Here is a 21348-nt window from a genome sequence, read left to right as displayed (position 1 = left end):
AGGGAAGGAGAATTACTGAGGAATCACAGGTGAGTCATGGTGCTCAGGAAAAGTTTCACGTAAACAGACATACTCAAGACCTTCAACTTAAAAGTCACAGATCTGTGGTTGGTAAGCAACAGGAGTGTCAAAACCAGTCTTCTTGATAAGGGGACTTTGGGTCCAACACATCTCTCATAGGCTAGAGGTTAACAGCGCACCTGGTAAGAACCCATTTATGGACAATCTAACAGACATCCAGCTATATCACTCAGTTAACAATTAATTACTGAGCACCTACTGAGCCAGGAAGAGAGATGAACCCAGTCCTGACTGTTGAGGTGGTGGTAAAACAGACAAATCAACAATTGATTATACCATGTGGAAGACCAATGATGGAAGGATGCCACAGTGCTAACAGAGGAGCTCTAACCCTGCATCACTCAGACAATCTTTCCTGGGTGAGAAGTCACCTCCGATTTGTCTCATGAAGTCAGGTAAAGAAAAGCAGAAGGATGTTTGAGACCCAGGGATCGTTTGGGCATAAGTACAGAAGAGCATGGTGCAGTTCCACAGTGGAGAATGAATGGAAGGCAGAGAGCTGCAGGATGGGAGGCTGGAAAGGAGGGCAGGGGCCAGGCCATGGAGGGTCTTCTGGGCCTGGTGAAGGTGGCAGGGCTTGGTCCTGAGCCATTAATCTAAAGTAGCCATCTCTGTGATCGCATCTCAACTCTGTGCCGGTAGCAATACACTGGTTCCCCATGAAATGCGAACAAAACAGCACTGAGAAACAGAAAGAATACATTATTTTTTTAGGCTCCTTGCCGAATTTTCTTTGGGGCCCTATTTTCTTCCTGAATAGATCACAGGCATTTTTAGCACTAGTGTAGTTTATCACCACCTCATGATACTGTTCTCCCTTTGTGCTCTAAAGTCATTTTAAACTCAACTCTGTTCAGCAAATGTTACTCTCCCTTCCCCAGCACAGTACCCGAACAACTTGCTAAATACAACTTGGTAAACAACTTTGCTGAATTGGGCTGGATTCATTGAGTGACAACTATATAAGGTAACATTGTACCACTGGGCAAGGCTGGGTCCCAGGGGGAGGAGGGGATAAGAAGATGACTGTCACAGCACCCTCAATAAACTTGAACTTCTAATGATGCAAATGAGGCATGCATGACCATAACATGCACGCAAAAGCAGCCTGCAGGGTGTTGCGTTCTTTCAGTGGTGGCCTATTCACGTGGTGGAAGCCTGAGTCCCACTCTCACAGCACTTTCACCAGATACTCAGTTCTTTGAGGGCAGTGGGCTATGTCTCCTTTACTAAGTCCTCAGAGACCACCAAATGGTAAGTGCTTAGTAAATATTTATCAAATGGATCTATTTAATCCTCACAACAACGCTGAGAGGGATAAATATTTTGCAGATGTGGAAACTGAGGCTTAAAGAGGTAATGTGACTTGCTTGAGGTTATAAGGTTAGTAAGTGGTATAGTAAAATTAACAACAACAATTATTATTGTTATTTTTAATTCTAAGGAAGACTACGCTTCATTTATCATTCTCCAAATGTCTCTGTCACAGGATTCTCTTTTTATACTAAAATGGAAAAATTCTTTCTGCCTGAATGAAACTTGAAGTTTATAATTTGAGTTCTTGAACTCCAGTTGGCTTTCCTTGCTGCCATTCTAGGAATTCCAAAAGGCACTGAATGGCTCTAGGACAGATAGATCTGCCACTCTGCAGGTAATGACACTCTTTAGCACAAAGCTTCCCCAGTATTGTCCCATTCTCTCCCCAGTCACCAGGTAAGAATTAATCCAATTTCAATTCAGTTTAATAAATTTTTACTGAATACCTACTATGTTCCAGGCACTTTTCCCAGTACTTCCAAAAATAAAATACTTAGTATGAGAATCTTTGTGCCTGTCCTCTTATGATTAAATCACATTTTACTTACTTTCATGCACAGAAAAATCTCAAGGGCAGGTAGTAAACCCTCAAGGGTAAAGACCAATTGACCCACCTATCTTTGTAGAGGAGTACAGTGCTAATACATAGCAGGCATCTTAATACATCTTCATGGAACTTTAAAATTTTGCTCTGGAAGTAGACCTGGGTTCAAATCGAATCCTTGCCCAATCAATTATTGGCTACATAACTTTAATTTACTTTCCAAAACCTCAGTTAGCTCATCCATAAAACAGGAAAATTAACATTTACCTTTTAAGGTTGTTCTAAGGATTAAAAGGGATGCTGTCTGACAGTGCCTGGCTCATAGTAAGAGCTCAACAAATGAAAGCTTATTTCGTTATTTCTAGTCTCACATCTAGGTCACCTCTACTACTTATTACTGTCATTATTATCATTACTTTGCAGGTTCAGCTAAAATAGCTCGACCAAGGAATGAGATTTGCTAGTTAATAAATACTGTAATTAATAGAGAGCCCCAACATATATCATGCAGACATTAACTTTCAAAGATTTAGGATACAATGTTCCACATTAAATCTAAAATAATCAGAAGTCATCCTTTCTTTAATAATTTGGAAAATACTAGAGAATTTGCATTGCATAGCTCTGAAAAAAGTTGACTGTTTTTTTTCCCTTTGGATAATTCAGAGATCATTATCATCTAGAATAGTGTTTTTCAAACTTTACTAACCATGATCCAACAAAGTAAAAAAAAGGAAGTAATATATTGAACACAGCAACTTCATATCACAACTCAGAACATAGGTAACTGAAACAAAAGTTTCATGAAATAATACCCTTACTATGTGCCAGCCACTGAAATTTTCATTTCTATTTCATTTGTTGTTTTAATTTTTAAAAATTCTGGTCAAGACTCAGTAAAACAATTTTAGGCAAACTAGAACTTAGTAATTTAACTAATATTGTTATCCTGTCTGTTCAAGTGTATTAAGGATATAGCTTAACTAATCCTCCCATCAAGCTATGAAGTTGTATTAATTCTATTTTACATATTAAGAAACTGAAACACAGAAAGGTCAGGTGACTTGGACTAAATAGACTCCCACAAATTGATGATAGATCCAAGATTCACAAGTTTTCTACCTCTGCAATTCAGACTCTTTAAAAAGATTATGATAATTCAATAAACATTTATGGTACCTATCATGTGCCCAACATTGAAATAAGAGAGCATTTGACGTGGTCTCCACCCTCCAGGGCTCCCAGACTACCAGAGGAGACAAGCATGCCTCGGCACATGCACTTAGAAGTCTGAAGCGGGTACTTTTCTATTCTGGAGGAAATCAGTTTATTCCAAAACCACCACCATCCTCTCTCTGGCCACACATCCCACAAAATGAGCACTGGTACCTGTGGATGAGAGAATGCAGCAAACTCCTCTAATGGCACATTTCTTTACGATCTGAAATAAAGTCGATATTTTCCCTCCTACTGCTCTTTGGCATTGTAACCCTAAAAGCAATCCTCAGCGTGACTGCACCAATGAGCAGTATCATCGTAACATCACACCATGACCAGAAGAGTGCTTTAACGCCGATTCCCTCTAAATAACCAATATCTAATTTAGAAGCATCTTTATGGTGACTTCAACCTCTGAGAAATCATGATTCAATAAAGACAGGTCTTGACCCTGCTAAACCATCAGGAAACTCTAGTTTTCTGATCTAAGACATTGCATAGCTATCAATTAAAGTCAAAACCAAGTCAAAACACCCGAACCACCTTAAACCATAACTTTTACCCGTCTCTCTAGCTTCACCTTTATACATCCTATGCTGCACTCATACCAGACCACTTATTCCTTAAGTAATTTCCCACCTCTGTGCTTTTACTCATACTCTTCCCTCCACACAGAATCCCCTTTGTCCTAATTCTTCTGCCTATCCATCTTTCCTGGCTCCACTCCAATGGCATTTCCTCCAACAACAGTGAATGTCTCCCTCTTGGGCACATTGTACCTCCTCTGCTGAGACAATTTTCCCATTCTGTCACGTCCTGACTCCACTATATTAGAGTATGTTTAAAATACTGTGACATTCCAGGAGGCACCTAGAGTGTGGTTTATATGCAATAGACACACAATTGTGTTTGCTGATTCCACACTGAAAAACTTGATCTGAAAAAGGAATTGCTACCCCTCGCTCCCCGAGAAGTAAACTTTGGCCAAGCTGGATGTATTCCCAAACACTCTGGATCTAGGACTGCTGATATTGCTAACTATGTAATCTAAGGCAGGCGGCTGAGCTTTATTTTCTATAAAAAGGGGTTAACAGTCCCTGCCCTAACTACATTGAAGAGATTAAACTGCCATCACAGGGTCAAAATTATGCAATGTTAAGTGAATATGAGAAATGACCTCCATAGTCACAGGTCCATTACAGCAAAACTGTGCTGGGAACAGCTGACGTTCTGGAAATGCAAACTTGCTCCTCTATTCTTGAACAACTGATAGTTCAGGAGCAGTGCTGTTAAGATTATACCAGCTGCAAGTCCGTGTCTCCAAAGTTCACCTGTTCAAGAGTTCTTATTAAAGGTCTTCTAAGCTAGAAGTCTTTTTTTATCTTCTTGCAGATAACCTTAAGCCAGAGGTGTAAAGCAAGAAGGGATTGAGATTCAAATATGGGCTTAAATATGGGTCATTTTAAAATAATGCAAACCCTTATCTGGCAAGGAGATCCTAAGAATATCCACCTGCCCCTTCCCTGTCCATTCACCTGCTCAAATCACTCACCCAATCATCTCTTTTTGGTCTTTCATTAATAGGTATGAGATTTTCCTAGGACAAAATATGTGAAAACGTCTTCTACCTTCTCAAATTTAAGCCCCTTTCTTCCACGGATATATTTCTACCCATATAAACACAGACTAAAAATCAACTGAATTCTTCCAGAGAGCTTGCATACCACATACAAGGCTGCTTACAAAATCCTTTGATGAATCTTGCTGAAGCCTTGAAATAGATACATGTGGAAAGAGAAAAAGTTCAACTGTCTGTCTGTTTCACAGTAAAGGGTCTTTTTCATAAAAACACAGGACCTGCAAAATGGCACCTGGGGGATCAGATCAATTTATAATCCCTTCCCATAGTTTTAAGTATTAAATTGAAGGAAAGAAAATTGCTCCCTTCACATCCTTCCTATGATCATACGAAGTGGAATTCAAAATCCACGCCACTAAAACAGTAGTCTAAGGTTATGTTTTCAGTTTAATTCTTGAATCCTCGGAAGGGACTACTTGTGTTATTTCTTCATCCTCACTGGTGACAGCAACAGGTCCCAATTTAAAACAGTTTGTGAATTTATTATGTGCCTATTTATTTCCCCCTTCAGAGCCCTGGGAAAAGGTATAAACTAAATTAGGCTTCGCCTAACACCAGTCCTGACACCACCCATACCCCTTCCCACGTGTGTGTGATCAACAACTATGTCAAGGCCTTTGGGGTGATTTTCCTCCTTTCTCTTTTCTTCCTTCAAATGGGAGGCTAATAAATTGAGGGCCGGCATTCCGCTCCCATCTCCCACACCTCTCAGTCAATCCGATCACTTCTAGAGCTGTTTACACTGACAAAGCCATCCATCATCTTGCCTCACCAAGCGGGAGAAGAAAAACTGATGGCAAGTTAGAAAAACCTCATTAAGCCAGTTTCTACCTCAACCTCTTCCCCACTCCTTGAGAAACAGAACTTCAGAATTCAGCCTACTGGGGAAAAGAGGGATAGAGGAAAAAAAGCTGATGTGGTGAAGGGGAAAAATAGGTCCAAAGTAAGTTGCTTTCAGTGCCAAAGTCAAATAACTCACTCACTCACCCTATCTATCCATCTATCTTAGACAACAAAGATGAGACCATATCAATTAACCTTAACTTCTTTTTATTTTCTTTTTGGATGAGTTATGAAGTTCCTAACAGACTCTATCAAGAAATGGGAAAACAGCATCAATTAACATTAATTTTATGTTCACCTTTTTTCTAATGACTAAATCCCAAGTTAATTCGAACTCCAGAGGGAATCATGGATGTAACTTGCAAACACCTAGGAGAATATAGAAAACTTAATAAAGTCACACAATTCCAGGGAAGAACTGAGGGCTTGTCTATGTTTAAAAACCACTGTGTGTCAAACACAACCCCCATGCCCATGAGTTCTGGGGAGAGGATGGAGACCGCGAGGGTAGCATGCAATGTCACTTCTCCCCAGGACATCTGGCACGCAGGATAGAATGACTACGGACTGAAAGAGAGTGAATGTCCTCTAGGCACCTTTAATTTTCAACTCCTGTACGTGACTGGTGCCTTCAAATACTATTTCTCATCTGATCTTCACAGAACCCCTGTGAGTCAGGCATTATCGTTCCCATCTTAAAGATGAGGTAACTGAGGCTCAGAAAGCTCAAGTACCTCATCCGAGATCACCCTATTCGGAAAAGTCAGGATTCTAATCCAAGTTCACCTGACTCAAGTCCTTTGCATGTCCTGATTCCTTAAGACAAAGAGCAATCTTTCCAGAGGCTTGCCTGTACAGGCGCCCTATGAAGGTCCTCCGAGCCCAAGGCAGACGCGTGGTTCCCTGGCCTCTGCTAACAAGAACATGGGAATAGTGGTATCTAGTCAGAAACGAATCTAACTTTTCGACACGTGCACCAGTTGATGCAATACGTTTTTAGCCCCATCTGTACACTGGCCCTCTGGTTTCTAATCACAATAACCAGGTTGGTTTCAGGTCTGGAAGCTTTTCTACCACAGAGATGATTAAAATATAATCCAGCTAGAAAGTTATCCTCCCCCAAAGCCACCTAAAACAGAGCAACTCTAAAATAAAACCAATTTACATAGTTTAGCTCAAATTAAAAAGTAAAAGCTAAGGATTCCCTTTTAATATCCTGAATAATAAATGAATATTTATGTAAAGCTTCCTTTGGGGAACGGTTACTATAGGACAACTTTCCCAGTATTATTCATAAATATCACTTTTGTTTTAGTGTTACAGTAAGAATCTGGACTTGTGGGAATTGTACTGTCTGTACCCAGTGCACCAACAGAGATAATTAATATTGAAGACATGTACAAAATCCAGAATTTTAGATGTGTGGTTGGCTGTATTACAGAAAGTAACATAAGAAAAGATGAGTCAAATCTGGTCAAAATCACAAATTACAGGGACTTAGTCGTTTACTCCATTTTAAGTGAGCACTTTCCTAATGAAAGTTTCATTAGTAAGGATTGCAAGTTCTCAGGCTTTCCACTACAGACTTTAAATAGCACTTAGAGCTAATGTTTATCATTAAAGCTGTATTTGCTACTGCTGTATCTTCAAAGGGGGCACTAGAAAAAAAAGTTCAACTCAGTTATTTTTCATGTACAAATTAGAAAGCAAAACTCTAAAGGGTTTAGACTGGCAGCTTAGGAAAACACAGGTTACTTGAGGAGCCATTACTGATACTTCCCAGGGCACACCGGGGGTCATGGCTGTCTATCTATACCACACACGTATACACACTGCACACAGTATCTAGGTATGTATGACAAAGTAACTCTCTACTAGCAAATGCCAAGTTTGCACAGGGGTTATATCAACTATACTTCTATACAACTAAAAAAAGTTTGCACAGGGGTATGCCAAGGAGGTCACTATCTTCTCAGATTGTCCCTGGAGAGTAACATGGGAAAAGTTATTCTAAGAGTCATCTCTGTCAGAAGCAAGGCATTCTTATTTCTGTAAAATTAACAGGTTATCTAGCCAAGCTCCATGGGCAGCTGACGGCGGATAAACAAGTTCTTTCCAACTCTCCAAACTTTACCTTTTCCTAAGAGTGAACATCTGGATACATGGAACCTTATAGACAAAAATGCCCAGAATAGCTTTTATTTCTATCTTTTAGAGTCATGCATAGACTCTTATAAATACAAAAGGAAAAACACTTATGTACTTGAATGCTTCAACAGATCTTTTCCCATAATTTGACATAAACCTCATTGAATGACGTCCAACCTTAAAATCCCTCACCCAATTTTATCCCTAAATCACAGAGATTTAGCCTCTAATATATCTTTTGATTAGTGTCAGAAGAAATGGTGACTTTGAGTTCCATGTTTCAAAGAAATGCACATAGTAAGTCTTCAACAAATATTTCTTCATCCAACAACAAATGATAGCCAGCCTCCACTATGAACACAGTTGGCAAAATAACGTCAAGGGCTAGTTGTTCCAAGAAAGTAGACAATAGAAGGTTTAACTGACTCAGAATGAGCAGGAGTAGATTCAATGCCACAAAGTGCAAAACAGAGGAAACCTCCACGCTGTGGTGTGTTTTTCAGAATTCGCCATCTTGACTGGAATTGTTTCTCTGCTTCCTCATATCCTGAAAAAAGAACTAAACTTCTTATAGAAAAAATACTTATGGATTACTACATTTTTATAGCTTCAAAATGAATAATTAAGAAATGAACTTTGATTTTAAATGTTATTTTCAAACCCAGAGTCCAAGGAAAGTTATTTTCAGGAAAGACCTATGACTTGTAATTTTTGTCCATTAAAAAAAAAAAAATCAGGGCTTCCCTGGTGGCGCAGTGGTTGAGAGTCTGCCTGCCGATGCAGGGGACACAGGTTCGTGCCCCGGTCTGGGAAGATCCCACATACTGGCTGGGCCTGTGAGCCATGGCCGCTGAGCCTGCGCGTCCGGAGCCTGCGCTCCGCAACGGGAGAGGCCACAACAGTGAGAGGCCTGCGTACCGGAAAAAAAAAAAAAAAAAAATCACATATGCTATTTTTGTGTTTTACTTTTGTGGTTAAAAATAAGGCTTTCCAAGAACAACAAAAAACAAAAATTCAAGTACAACAATTACACTGACCTTATTTCTTCAACATTTCACTGCTTTTTCAACCAAAATTCATTTAAGAATTCCTTTATGGCATTCAGCATTTCTTGATCCTTGTACAGGGGGATCCACATTGGGGGGAAAATATTTCTGGTGTTTGATACAATGAGGATGTGAATAACGTTCTTCCCCAAAGCAAAAATGGTCAGTGCTAAAATGGTCTGGCTAAAGGTGAAAATCTCAGGAGTGGGGAGAGGGCACGGGGAGAGACAGAGATAAAGAGACGGGGAGGGGAGAGAGAAAGAGAAAGAGAGAGAGAGAGAGAAAGCCAGCAGCCTATTAGGAGCACGGACACTGCATAAGTTATTTCTTAATGAATGTACAAGGAACAGCATAAATATTACCACTAAGCAGAGTGGATGTGAACATCCAAAGCAAACTAGCTGGCTGATTGCTTTCTCATTTTTTGTTCTTTTGTAACAATTTCATTTGCAAAGTGCTTGATTTCTATGGCTGATGCTACAAAGCTATTGTGAGCACACTGCCTGAATGCTTAATGAACTAAACAACAAAATGGCTCATCTTTGGTGCCCCCAGCTAGCATCCCAAACTGGATATAATTAAAGGTGTGAACAAGCAAGCAAAGAAGTAATGAACCTGCAAAGTCAAGGTTCTGAGAAATTATTGGGCAACCTACACTGCACCAGTTCAGATTTATCACTCATTATCTCTTATACCGGCAAGGTGCAGGTCCACATGTTGGTACCCCTCTCCTCTCTTGTCCTCCAGCTTTCTTTCTTCTTTCCACTTCTAGATGGCTAACTTATGACAATTACTGCTTGTGACAACTCCCACCCAACCACAGATCACCTTTCTTTGTACACTTAAAAAGCTGCTGACCTATAAAAGCCCTCTACCCTTAAAACACACTGAGATTTAAAAAATACAAGGATGTTCCTAAAACACACACGCACACTCACAAAATGAAGTACGAGAAGCTAACACAGCCACGCTACCTCCTCCTTGTTTTTACCAATGGTTAAAGATTAGGTGCAAATGCTCCCAAACAAAACACAATTCTCCTTTCACATATACATATATTTTAATTTGAACCCAACCCCTTGATTGAAAGAGTAGCTTCTAGTTCACAAATATTGTTATGGATTTACACATTTATGGTTTCTCAAGTGGCAACTAAAGAAAGGTGTTTGGTCTAATGGTCTGTGGGGTCTAGATATATCTTTTTAATGAATTTTTGTATTTTTCTAATAAAAGAACTTGGAATTTGTGAGGAGGAGAAGCCACTTCTTATGGGAAAACAGCCCAGTTTGGTTTTCTTTCCATTTTTAGATGCGCATATACTTGCAAATAGTATATATACACATTTGGTAATACCAAAAGAGGAAAACCTAAGACAGGTACAGGATTCCAGAAACACAAATGCTTACACTGATACACACACAGACACATACACACACACACACACACACACACACTCCCTCTCTCTCACATACACATATCTATCAAATGCATAGGAGATGGATAGTGGGCAATAAAAGGTTGACTTCACTTTCAAAAGGGGAATTGGCCAGCTCTGTACAACACAGCCCATCGACTGGAAAATAGTAAGATAAAAGCTTGAGACTGTTTATGTCCCCTCATACCCCCCAAATTCCCAATGACATTGGGAAAAAATACTGCATTGCAGCATTTGCCAGTGCATACTCATGTGTCTAGCATCCGCTGGCCAGCTCACCAACAAATGTACATATTAAGTGTCCAGGCATATAAATTAAGTGCCTGATGGCCACAGATCATTGAAACTGATGAAGAAATTTGTCAAGGCCAAAGGACTTCTGTCTATGTACAATGACCTCTATCAAGACCGCCATTCCTTACTTGCGGTACACACTGATAATTTGTTTCAGCCTTTTTTTAATTAAAATAAGTCATTAAGAAGCCAAGGGTTAACTGAAGCAGCAAATCAACATATCTCCTTATGGAAGGAGTAGTTTTTGGTCTACATATAGGAGGAGAATCCACCCACAATAAGGAAATAAGAGCAAAGGGAAGAAATCAAACCAAAGAAAAGAACTTGCCCTGAGGAAACCCTTTTCATTGCCAGTGGTAACTCTTATTTGAGTCAAACACCTTGATTCACTTACAAATTCTTTTAGAGATATTTACCACACACACACAAAGCACCATTCATGCAGTGATTTCCAGATTTAAAATTTCAAATAGATTATCCCCAATAGAAATGCTAAGTTTAAAATATGTGAAGTCTAACATGTCTCAAACCCTATTTCAAGAGTTTTAATACTAAAGTGTGTAGCTCATTTTCTTTCTCTTTCTTTAAAAAAAATTCTATTGTTATTACCTCACACAATCTGGACTTCCTCTTATAACAAAATCCTTGAATATTCAAAGGACCAAGGAAGGGCTATAGGAATAGAAAAAAGTTTTAAGGCTTTGGAAAACTATCAAACAGAAGCAAGCTCATCTATACCTGGCCAGGAGGATGACTTGAACGAATGGCAGTTAGGAATGGATGGAACTGAGATCACAAATGAATGGTTAAGTTGCTTGTTAGTTTTTTTAAACGGGATATTAAAATTGTCCTATAAATCAATGATTTTCAAAGAAATTTTTCAGCTATTTCTCCACCTATGTTCATTCAAAATTTTAAATATTAAATGATTTAACTATTATATTTCAATGAGATACGAGAATATTCTGATCATTAAAACTGTGATGTAGTCAGGTGTTTTTTGCAGAAATATTTCCAATCAGATTTTCATTTCTTAATAAATGCACACTCAGCCTTTTGCTTCCGTAAAGACACACCTCCACATGCAGGTAGTAGGTATTAATATTTTTAAGACAAAGAAGCGAGAAAGGTCAGCAGTAGAACCACGTGTCTTTTCTACAACCCAAGCCAAGGTGACAGTTCCTACAGAAATTATTTTCCCCTTAACTAAAATATGCAGAAAAATTCTCAGAAAGAAATAAATTTGAGATAATCAGAAAACTGTTCTATTTTTAATAACAACATATGTTTACACACTCAAGATATGAGAGTAAGAGGTTCAAGTGTATGACAAAAAATGTTTTTTTTTATACCTCAACAGTCAAAGCAAATTTAAAAAATCCCCCAATAAGAAGACAAAACAAAAAGAAGCATCTGCAAGGAAGAAAGAATGGGAGGGGTGCAGAGATTTGCAATGGAGAGAGTAAAAATTAAGAGTACTTTCAATAAAGCCAATTATATTTCCTAACCTTTTAGCATATTTCAGTGTCTTTTAATCTCTCATTCTGGGGCTTAAAATTATCACGTACCTAATTTGTCTCTCCAGAAGAAACAGTAATAGATCATCGTTTCAGTTGTTTCTATGCTACCTTCTATTCACCTAAGTAATATACCTTTCAGTCCTTCTGGCACCCACCATCATGAGAAAAAGAGACTACTAGTAAAGCACACTTTGAGAGAGAAAAAGCAAGAGATGCCTGTCACCCAGTGCCCGCATGGGTCCCAGACGTTCAGAGGCGCTGGAAAAAAAATCAGCTTTTCACTCAGTTTATGCCAAGACCAGGACCAAATGCTGAATGGAAGACAGTGGTTGCAAGGGTGCAGCCTGATGGATCTTGTGGCCGGAGGCATGGAGAGGGAGGCGAAGCAGAAGACTAAAATAGAGCTTTTCATTTATTATTTTAAAAAGTAATTTCTACTCGGGGTATAAAATGAGAGATACAATGAACTCCCCGGAACTGTAGTATCAATATCTGATTTAGGAAAAACACCAATACCACCTAGCACAAGATCATTACTTAGGGTAAATGTATTCTACCTACATTTCTCCTATGGATATTTGCTGGAAATTTCTAAGAAATCATTTGCAGAACGTATCAGCTGTGGGAGTTCACTATTATGCTTCCGTCAACTTCATTCAATATAATTTACATTTTTTTCAAACGGCCTCACAGGATTCCTTGCGATTTTTTGCAGCACAATTTCACAGCAGGGAAAAGGGGGAAAGAGAGAGAGGGAGAGAGAGAGAAAAAAGCAAGATTCCCTACTTCCCTTCCCCCTCTCCTTCTCTCTCTGTTTTTTAAACCAAAAAAAAAAAAAAAAAAAAACCACACACAACAGGGGAGACAGAACAGATGCTTAAAAATAGATTTCTAAAAATCACTGTAAACCAGAGTTAGAAATGTAATTAACACCTATTTATAAAGAATAATTAAAGTTGGGCCGGCCACAAAGAACAGCAAAGATAATCAAGGTCCTGTCCCCCCCACCCCCCCGCCTTTTTTACACTGTTTGCAGTGTGTTCTCATGATAGCCACCTGCTCCCTACCCGGCTTTTCCTCTGTTCGTTTCCCCGGCAACCTTTCATTGGGTTTTCCTCCCAGCTATCGCTTTCAGTTGGGCTGCTCGGTCTAATCTTATTTGTTTTACACCCATCAAAACAAGCAGCCAGACAAAGGCAATCCGCTAAGAATGGGAAAAAGACCACAGCTTTGTTATAACATCTATGCAGAGCGAAAAGTCCTCCCCAGGCTTTTCTAGCAAAAAATAAGTGAGATGGATATGAATTTACAGCCTCCCCCCATGCCAAGCTTTGAAACCCTGTGAAAGCTATTCCTAGTGAAATTCAAAGTCAAAGTGGGCACTCGTGGCATCTGATCGTGCCATTTTGTGCCATACATTCAGGGTCAACATCAGGCAACAGGAGCGGCACTCAAGGAGTTTCCCTGCTTCTTTTTTTTTTTCAGAAAAAGATGATGCTAAAAATAGATTTACTACTTTGGCAGAAAGGTTTTCTACCTCCCCTTCTACATCCAAAAGTCCTGTTCCACAATTTCATCTGCTGGTACTGAACCTCACCTCCTCCACCCCTCATTCCCAGCCTTCCCCATCACTCCGAGTAGGAGACTGAAAAAAGAAATGTGCCTTTAACTTTAACAGTCGTGCAATTCTGTTGAAAGCTCACAGAGGCGGTGGACACGCCAGCCAACAGCGATGGTGACACTGTGATTGTCAAAAAAGACACCAACCTTGCTTGGCTAAAATGTGTGTTCGATAAAAGAGGCAGTGTGTGTGCCTTGTGTGCGTGCAGTGCCATTATACTTGGAGATGGATTCTGGTTTTCAGAAAAGAGAGACACTAATAAACACACACATACACACACAAACGATCTGCACAGTGATTTACGATGCACAGTCCACCATCCTTATGCGCGCGCACGAACACACACACACACACACACACACACACACACACACGGCTGGAATCTCCAAGCTGTCTTCCTCTTTTCACTTACCATCTTCAAGCCATTCCACTCCATCTGTGATCAGAAGAAGATGGACCCTCACACAGTGTGTCAAAAGCGGAAAGGAACGTTATGTAAAAGCTGACATTCCTTCTTACAGAGCTGCTGCCCAGAGAAGGAAGCAACAACTCAACACGCCAGGCACCGCTACACATACAAGCCGCCTCCTCTTTTTTATGAGGTCATGACAGGAAACTCTTTGAAATACAAGATGCAGCATTTACTGAAGCCCAAATAAATCACTCTCTTTGCCGTTTTGAATGCGCAGCCCCCCGAAACACAACTGCCCATGTCAACGTTCAGTATTCAGGAGCTGCCTCTCAAGGTTTAAATTTCCAGCACGGAAATGGAGAGATTCCTAAGCCCGCAGCAGCCACTTCGAGCCTCACAAAACCGAGGAGGCACATAGACAAACCCCCTCTCCCTTACAAAAAGAAAATCCTTCTTTTGCCATTATGGTCTCAGGTAATATAACCTATTTCAACAAACCAGCAATTATTTCAGCCCACCTCCCCTTCCCCACCCCCACCTTTATGTTGAAGGGAAAATTGACAATGACCTGTTAAAAATGACAATCTATTTCCCAACTGCTTTTCAATAAAAGGACCTACCCGCACTCTCTACACAAAAGAGATAGTAAATGTAGGAACCAAACAGCAGCAGAGAACTGAAGTCTTGTGCAAGCATAAGACTGGTCAAGGTGGATATGCTTTTCTCCCCTCCAGCGGCACAAACAACAGATTATAAATCTAGTCATACCTACCATAACCATTCTTATTGGCAAATATTGGGTCTCGCAGAGCTTCGACTCTTCTGTTAAAATTTGCAAAGATTTCAGAATATATTTTTAAAATGACTACTATTGTTATATATTTTTAAAGATCCACAAAACACAGTGTGGATGACTGTAAAGTAAATCAATTATTTTGGGGGGGTGGGGGGAGAGAAAGAAAAAAAAAAGAAAGAAAAGGAGCAGTGAGCTGAAACCCCTGATTCTAGGATGTAGATAAGAACAACTGAACAGAGCCTTGCTGAAATTGGCTCGAAGCTTCCCCTTTTTACATCCATTTATGGGACCATCTGTCAGCTGAAGCCAGGATCTGATTGGCTGGGGAAAGGAAGGGAGGCGTTGCAACATCAGGTGCTATTTAAATTAGCTACTGCCAGATTGACGATGTTAATGATTTGGTGACCTCTACAACAACAGAGACCAGATTTCTGAACTGCTTCTTGTGTCTGGTAATTAAGGCCAGGCTGAAGCAACACAGCCATACTTGTATATTTACCTTTTCCTTCCTCCCAGCTCAAAAGTACTGTAACAGCTGCAGGTCACTGGCGGCTTGCAAACCTTAACAGTGGGAGTGTTCTCTCTTTCCCCTGTCCTGAGGGCTGTATCACCCCACCCCTCTGACTGGGCGCTTTTCCCTTATAGAATGTTTTCAACCACCTTATCTTTTTCGACAGTTGCTTTCTAGCAAAATGCATATTTAATGACCTGCCTCTGGGCCTAAAGATACAACAAAAGCACTTTAACGTGCCAATATATCTACATTTTAACTTTATTATTTCCCAGTATTGATGATTTTTAGTGAGTAATGCTCCTTCTGCAGCTAATATGGCCAGCGTTTCAAAAGAAAGCAAGTTTGAGATCAGGCTTGCTCTGTTAACTTGGTTCATACAAGTTTGCTTCAGAAAATGACTTCCTAATAAACAAAAAAGAAAAAAAGCTGGGGGGGAGAAGGGGGGCAGCTGTCAGCCTCTACCTTTCTGCCTTCTGCCTGAGCTTTTCAAAACAGAGAATGATGAATGATTTATTTAAATGAATTTATTTCTCAACTTGGATAGGAGCATGATCTGAATTTTTAAAAATCCACTAAAATACATTCTCTCTTGGCTTTCTCTACTGCTTCAGACAAAGGTAAAACACACTTTTGACAACAGCCTCATTTCATAACCGGTACAGGGTGCTCATCTTGCTTAACTGAACACGTGATTTTGCTTCTCTCCTTCAAAGGATGTCTTTTTTCTTTGGCCTCTTAAAAGACTTGCAAAGAGACATTTAGCAAGTGTGTGGTGATGTCTACAGTTTGTCTGCCCATTTTATACATTTCACAACCTCTATGCTACCAAGCCTTCAGTAGTATAGTTTTTTGTTCTAGTTTGGGTTTTAAAGTGGCTCATCTGAGGAGTTTATGTTTTACTTTTACCCCAAAGGCTAATTTATCACGATTTATTTAATTCATAATTTAGTCAATTTGTTCCTTAATAAACGCACAGAGGTAACAAATATTACTAAAGACATAATTTTTCATCTTTGGCTGGAGTTGACAGTGGGATGGGATTGGACCAGGTGGAAATATAGGCCGAAAATCATGCTATGCTCTAGACTTCAAAGTCCAAGAATAAATGGGTCTATGAAAAATTAGTATAAAAGAAAACAACCTTTACATTAGAAAATTAAAGCTATTTTCTCCAAGCTACTATTTCATGAACACACATACAAATATACATATATATACACACTTTAAAAATACAGATACACCATAAAACAGTATCTGTTGGGTATACAACATGAGCTATTAGACTTGAATATAAATAAATTCAGCTATTAGAAATGAAAGTACGTGAAATGGAAAAGTAGAAATGTTAAAACTATGATCCCATCAAGTGGAACACTACTGAATTAAGTAAACTTTTAAAATAATTTCTTGAACAAATGTATAAAGAGTCCTACAAGTCATAATAGTACTACAGTATCCCTTGAACTGTGCAAGAAGGACAAATTCACAGGTTAAGTGCTCTAAAAGAGCTCAACATACGTACACAGGGCAGGTACAGGTGCCCCAAATCAACAACGGAAACTCTGAGTACGATCTCACCAATATCAAAATGCTGTGAAAAGTAAACATGAACACAATGCTGACTACCACACAAATAAAAACAGCTCCCTGGGAACAAAAATATTTACTGTGTATTTCTCTGGAGGTTTTAAAAGTCGGAGTTTCTTAAAACCCCTTTCTTCCATCCATACTAATCTCAGCACACTTAGTGAGCCATAAATTAACATTAGGTATATCAAAAGATATTCTGGCCAGTTTTCCAAAATAGTAACTGTATATTACAGTATAAACAATTAGCTGGTTTTGCTAGGCTAAAAATCCTTGCAGTTTGTATATTGATCACTTTTCCAAAAACCTCCACTCTAAAGCCTTTCAACGGAATCCTCAAACAAATGTCCTCAGAGGCCTTTTCTCTAAAGACAAAGGCAGAATCCTATTGTTGGGAAAAGTCAACCTTATTATTGCGTTTCCAGTAGTACCATTCATCTTTCAGAGTGAGGGGCTGACCGCTACATCAGTGGTGTGACATTTGTAAAGCAACAGATTCTTAACATATTATCTCAAGAATCAGGCAGGCGAGTCTCCCAGTCATGCATGATATATTTTTTTTCCGCCACAATCCTCCACCACCACAGAAAGAAACTTGTCTCACTCAAGCAGCTAAGGCATCCTAAAAATGATATCCCAGAGCTGTGGGGCTGCCAGTGCCGCTGTATCCTTCTTACCATAAATGAGCAGTTTCTTGACTCATTAATAACAATTTCCCTTAAAAGAAGTAATCTCATATCAGTCAGCCCCTCGCCAGCATGCACACATCCCAAAGGTTGCAGATATCTCAGCATCAGTCGCCGGCAGCCAGCTTTCCCACACAGAGTCCAGATGGACTGTACCAGAAGCCAATTCAGCGTTAATAACTACCTACTCCGCGCAGTGGAGAAGCCTTACGTGGCACAATGGGCTAGGAAACAGCAGCCGGCTGAAACTGCAAATAAAAAAAGACAACCAAATTCTCCAAAAGCACCGAAAGGAAGGAACACAAATGGAAGCGTGAATTCTATTTCCTTGACTTCAATGAGAAGAAAAAGAAAGAAAGAAAGAGAGAAAGAAAGAAAGAAAGAAAGAAAGAAAGAGAATCCTTCATAAACACAGGAAAAAAATGAAGGGGGAGGGAAACAGATGCTGCCCAGAAAAAAGTGACAAAATATTACCTCATTATTTAACAAAGCAGCATTAAGCGTCCTGCTGATTTCAAACATCTTGCCACAGATTTTGTTTTAAGAGAAACAGATAGAATCCTTTGCAAATCACTCCGTCTGCAAAGGGTTCTTCAATTTTCTTGCGTGCCACGGAACAGTCAATATATTATTTCCCTAGAGTTCGCACATTAAAACCTCTAGTCAGTGAGCTGAATTTTCCCCTTATCTCACACACAGTAGACGCCTGTTATATGTACTGCTCTCTTTGCAAGAGCAGCCTGCCCCAAACATGGCTGGTGTTTCAACTACTCTTTAAAGTAACAGTTCACTGTATAACCACCAGGTGGGTAGAGTGCACAGATTCAAATGAACCATCTTAAAAGACTTTTTTTTTTCCCCCTTGGAACAGCTTTTGGGTGTAGGGTGTGACATGAGAAACGCCAGCATCCTAACAGGCATCTGTCTTGTATCTCTCTCTGTATCTTGTCAAAATAAATAAATAAAATTCCCTCTCCTGACTTACAGTGAGGAAACAAAACAAAACACCATCATCAATTCTAATAAGAACTGTGAAGAATGAAACACAAACAAGCTTTGTTTCATTCAGCAAAGGATGAAAAAGGAAAATCCAATCAACGCAGAGCAAGGGGGAAAACCAAAAACTTCATGGAGATATTTTCTTTTAGCAAAAGGAGAGAAATATTGACAAGTGTGATTAACACCCAATTCAAAAGTAGGCATATGAATGAAGCACACACAAGATGGAGGCAAGAGTTTAAGGGTGTAACTTTTCTTCATAGTAATATTTGATGCGAACTTTCATGATACGAAATAACCAAAAGCTTAAAAGTAAAGACACTGAAAAAGACAAACAAACAAAAAAGCCCTGAGCACCTCTTTTTAAAACACAATTATAAACAACCACAACAGCAAACTAATGATATATACTTCCCCAGTGCTGTTCTTTTTCCCTAAGATCTACCTCAAAGTGGAACATTTCTGTTGTGTACAATTTTGTCTGTACAGTTAACTTGGCGTCTCCTTTGTACAATTCTATTCCAATTAATCTGCTCCTCTGCTAGGAATAAATAGAATGTCTCAAGTTGAAAGCCCCAAGTGATGAAGGGATGATGTTAAAGGGATAAAGAACCACCTGGACAAAAATAAACCTCATCACTCATATCATTATATGACCTGTTTTTAAGGAGGCTTTTACTACTCACAGAGTATGCATGCACCATTCTGTGTTCCCTTGTATCTAAAAGAGAAACCAACATACACAGATACCTGGGATTTTGTTTTCTTGGCTGGACAAAATTAAAGCCCTGAAACTTCCACATCCTCTTGCAAACACGGATGTCGATACTAGTATTTTTCCAGCCCATCTGGCAACATTTAGCCATATACAACAGTGACTGTCTCCTTCATCTTTAAGTCAAGTCTGCATCACTTAATACCATTTAACCTCCTCAAATACATTAAGTTTCAAGTGACAATTTTTAACTGGGGAGTGAGAAGGAGGAGTTGCTCTCATCAAATGCTGGTTGTATGAAATAAGCTAATTTGTATACTCACCATATGTCTTAAACACTAATTTTAAAATGTCACTTTCTTCAAACATTAAAATGTAATCAGCCTATTAAATAAAATATTCTCGAGTTTTCTTGCCTTGGTGATAATTTAAAGAGTGTTTATCTCAAGGTAACCTCTCTATTTTGGTTACCAAGGAAGGCTTTTGATTTGTAAAGGGAAAAAAGGAGATATTGGGGACTGGGGGAGTGAGAAGAGAAACCACAACTGTACGTAGCTGTACAAAGGAAAATAAGATGAAGCGGGTTTTTAAGGACCCATCGTCTTGTTACCCTAAGGCAAATCCAGCCAATCAATACCACCCATTGACGGTCTACCATCTGCCATGCTACCCAGCGATGTGGCTAAACAGACCTGTTCCATATGACCGTAGCCGGCTCATTTTCAGTCGATTAGAGCAGTTCCAGAGCATTCACATGCAATAGCACAAAACTCCAAGTCAGACTGAGCCTCTCTCTTCACACCAGTCCCTCCGAGCACAGCTGCAGACCTTTTCCTCCTGTTCCGGGTGTCTGGATTACCTCTTCTTGCCCCTCAATTGAATTATCAAAATGGGGTGGGAAGGTAGAGTGAGCAGGCACTCACATATCCACACACACACACAGATAATTGCTGGCCCTTCTTCACTGTCATGCAGAAATCGGGAATTCCATGTGCTCTGCCCTAATGTGATTATTGCACACCATTTAAATAGCGTCATCAGTGACTATGACCTGACATTTTCCTGTGGTTCAATTTCTTTTTATCCTCTCTCTCTTCCCTTGAAAAATAAACCTGAGCTGCTGGCATTTCTTCTTTTAGGGAAAATACAATCAGTATGCCCAGACAATGGTATACTATATTTAAGAGCTTCTGATAAAATTTAAAGCCTGATTTTCCTTTGATGAATTGTGGTGTTGGTTTTGTCTTTTTTTTTTTTTCCTGCAGAAACATTAAATCAAATGTTGTAAGAAAATGCAAACATACCACAGAGGAAAGAACGATGTGCCAGACTGACATGGCGTCTGTCAGTAGGATCAGGAATTCACTGTTGATGTGCTATTAGAGGTACATGACCTGACTGTGTCACGCCTTTCTCTTTCCTAAGTAGTTTTGTCTACTATGGATTGTGGGAAAGGGCTAGAAGAGCGCTACTGTGTGGAGAAATATGACAAATGGATGTATAGTCAACTTATATGACCAAGAGTTCACCTAGGCAGGTAAACTAACTTAAGGGTAGATCCACACTTGATCTGTTTTCTTTCCATACTCCTAAGCCTATGCTAGAAGAGCAGTGGAAAGCAGAGGCTTCTTTCCAGAATCAATGCATGATTTTTCAAATGTGCCTTTGCTCGCACACTTAAAGCACTAGGGTGTCTTTCTGGGAAAGAAAATTTAAAGGACAGGAAAACTACCTTACTTACAAAATTCTAAAAAATGGTAAGTACACATTTATCAAAGAAATCTAATTTAAGGGAGTCCCTGTCTGGACTTTTCACTGATATATTCTTCATCATAGCTTAAGAAAACTCAGCAGGGTCAATGTGTAAACACACAGAAATTTCTGAAGATCTCTATATTAAGGGATTTGAGGCCTTTTCATTTCAGTTCAGATG

General features: G+C 39.4%; 1 protein-coding gene across 7 annotated transcripts in view; it reads right to left on the bottom strand.

Moving 5' to 3' along the window:
• The window catches only part of ELAVL4 (ELAV like RNA binding protein 4), a gene marked incomplete at both ends in the record, with an annotated part of 82799 nt that extends 64576 nt beyond the window's left edge, over window positions 1–18223 (bottom strand). For 3 of the 7 annotated variants that reach the window (XM_079696781.1, XM_079696782.1, XM_079696783.1), the window contains one exon: window positions 18176–18223. In XM_079696781.1, the coding sequence (XP_079552907.1) occupies window positions 18176–18223 (48 nt within the window). Of the gene's footprint in view, window positions 1–14118; window positions 14283–14890; window positions 14943–15141; window positions 15266–17692; window positions 17810–18175 lie in introns of those variants that run through there. The other 4 variants (XM_079696779.1, XM_079696780.1, XM_079696777.1 and 1 more) reach the window with 3 other exon arrangements.
• Between the last annotated feature and the right edge of the window lie 3125 nt (window positions 18224–21348).

The sequence above is a fragment of the Hyperoodon ampullatus genome, assembly GCF_949752795.1.
Source record: "Hyperoodon ampullatus genome assembly, chromosome: 2".
NCBI lineage: Eukaryota > Metazoa > Chordata > Mammalia > Artiodactyla > Ziphiidae > Hyperoodon > Hyperoodon ampullatus.
The sequence above is the reverse complement of the archived record's forward strand: the minus strand, read 5'-3'. Positions and strand labels throughout refer to the sequence as shown.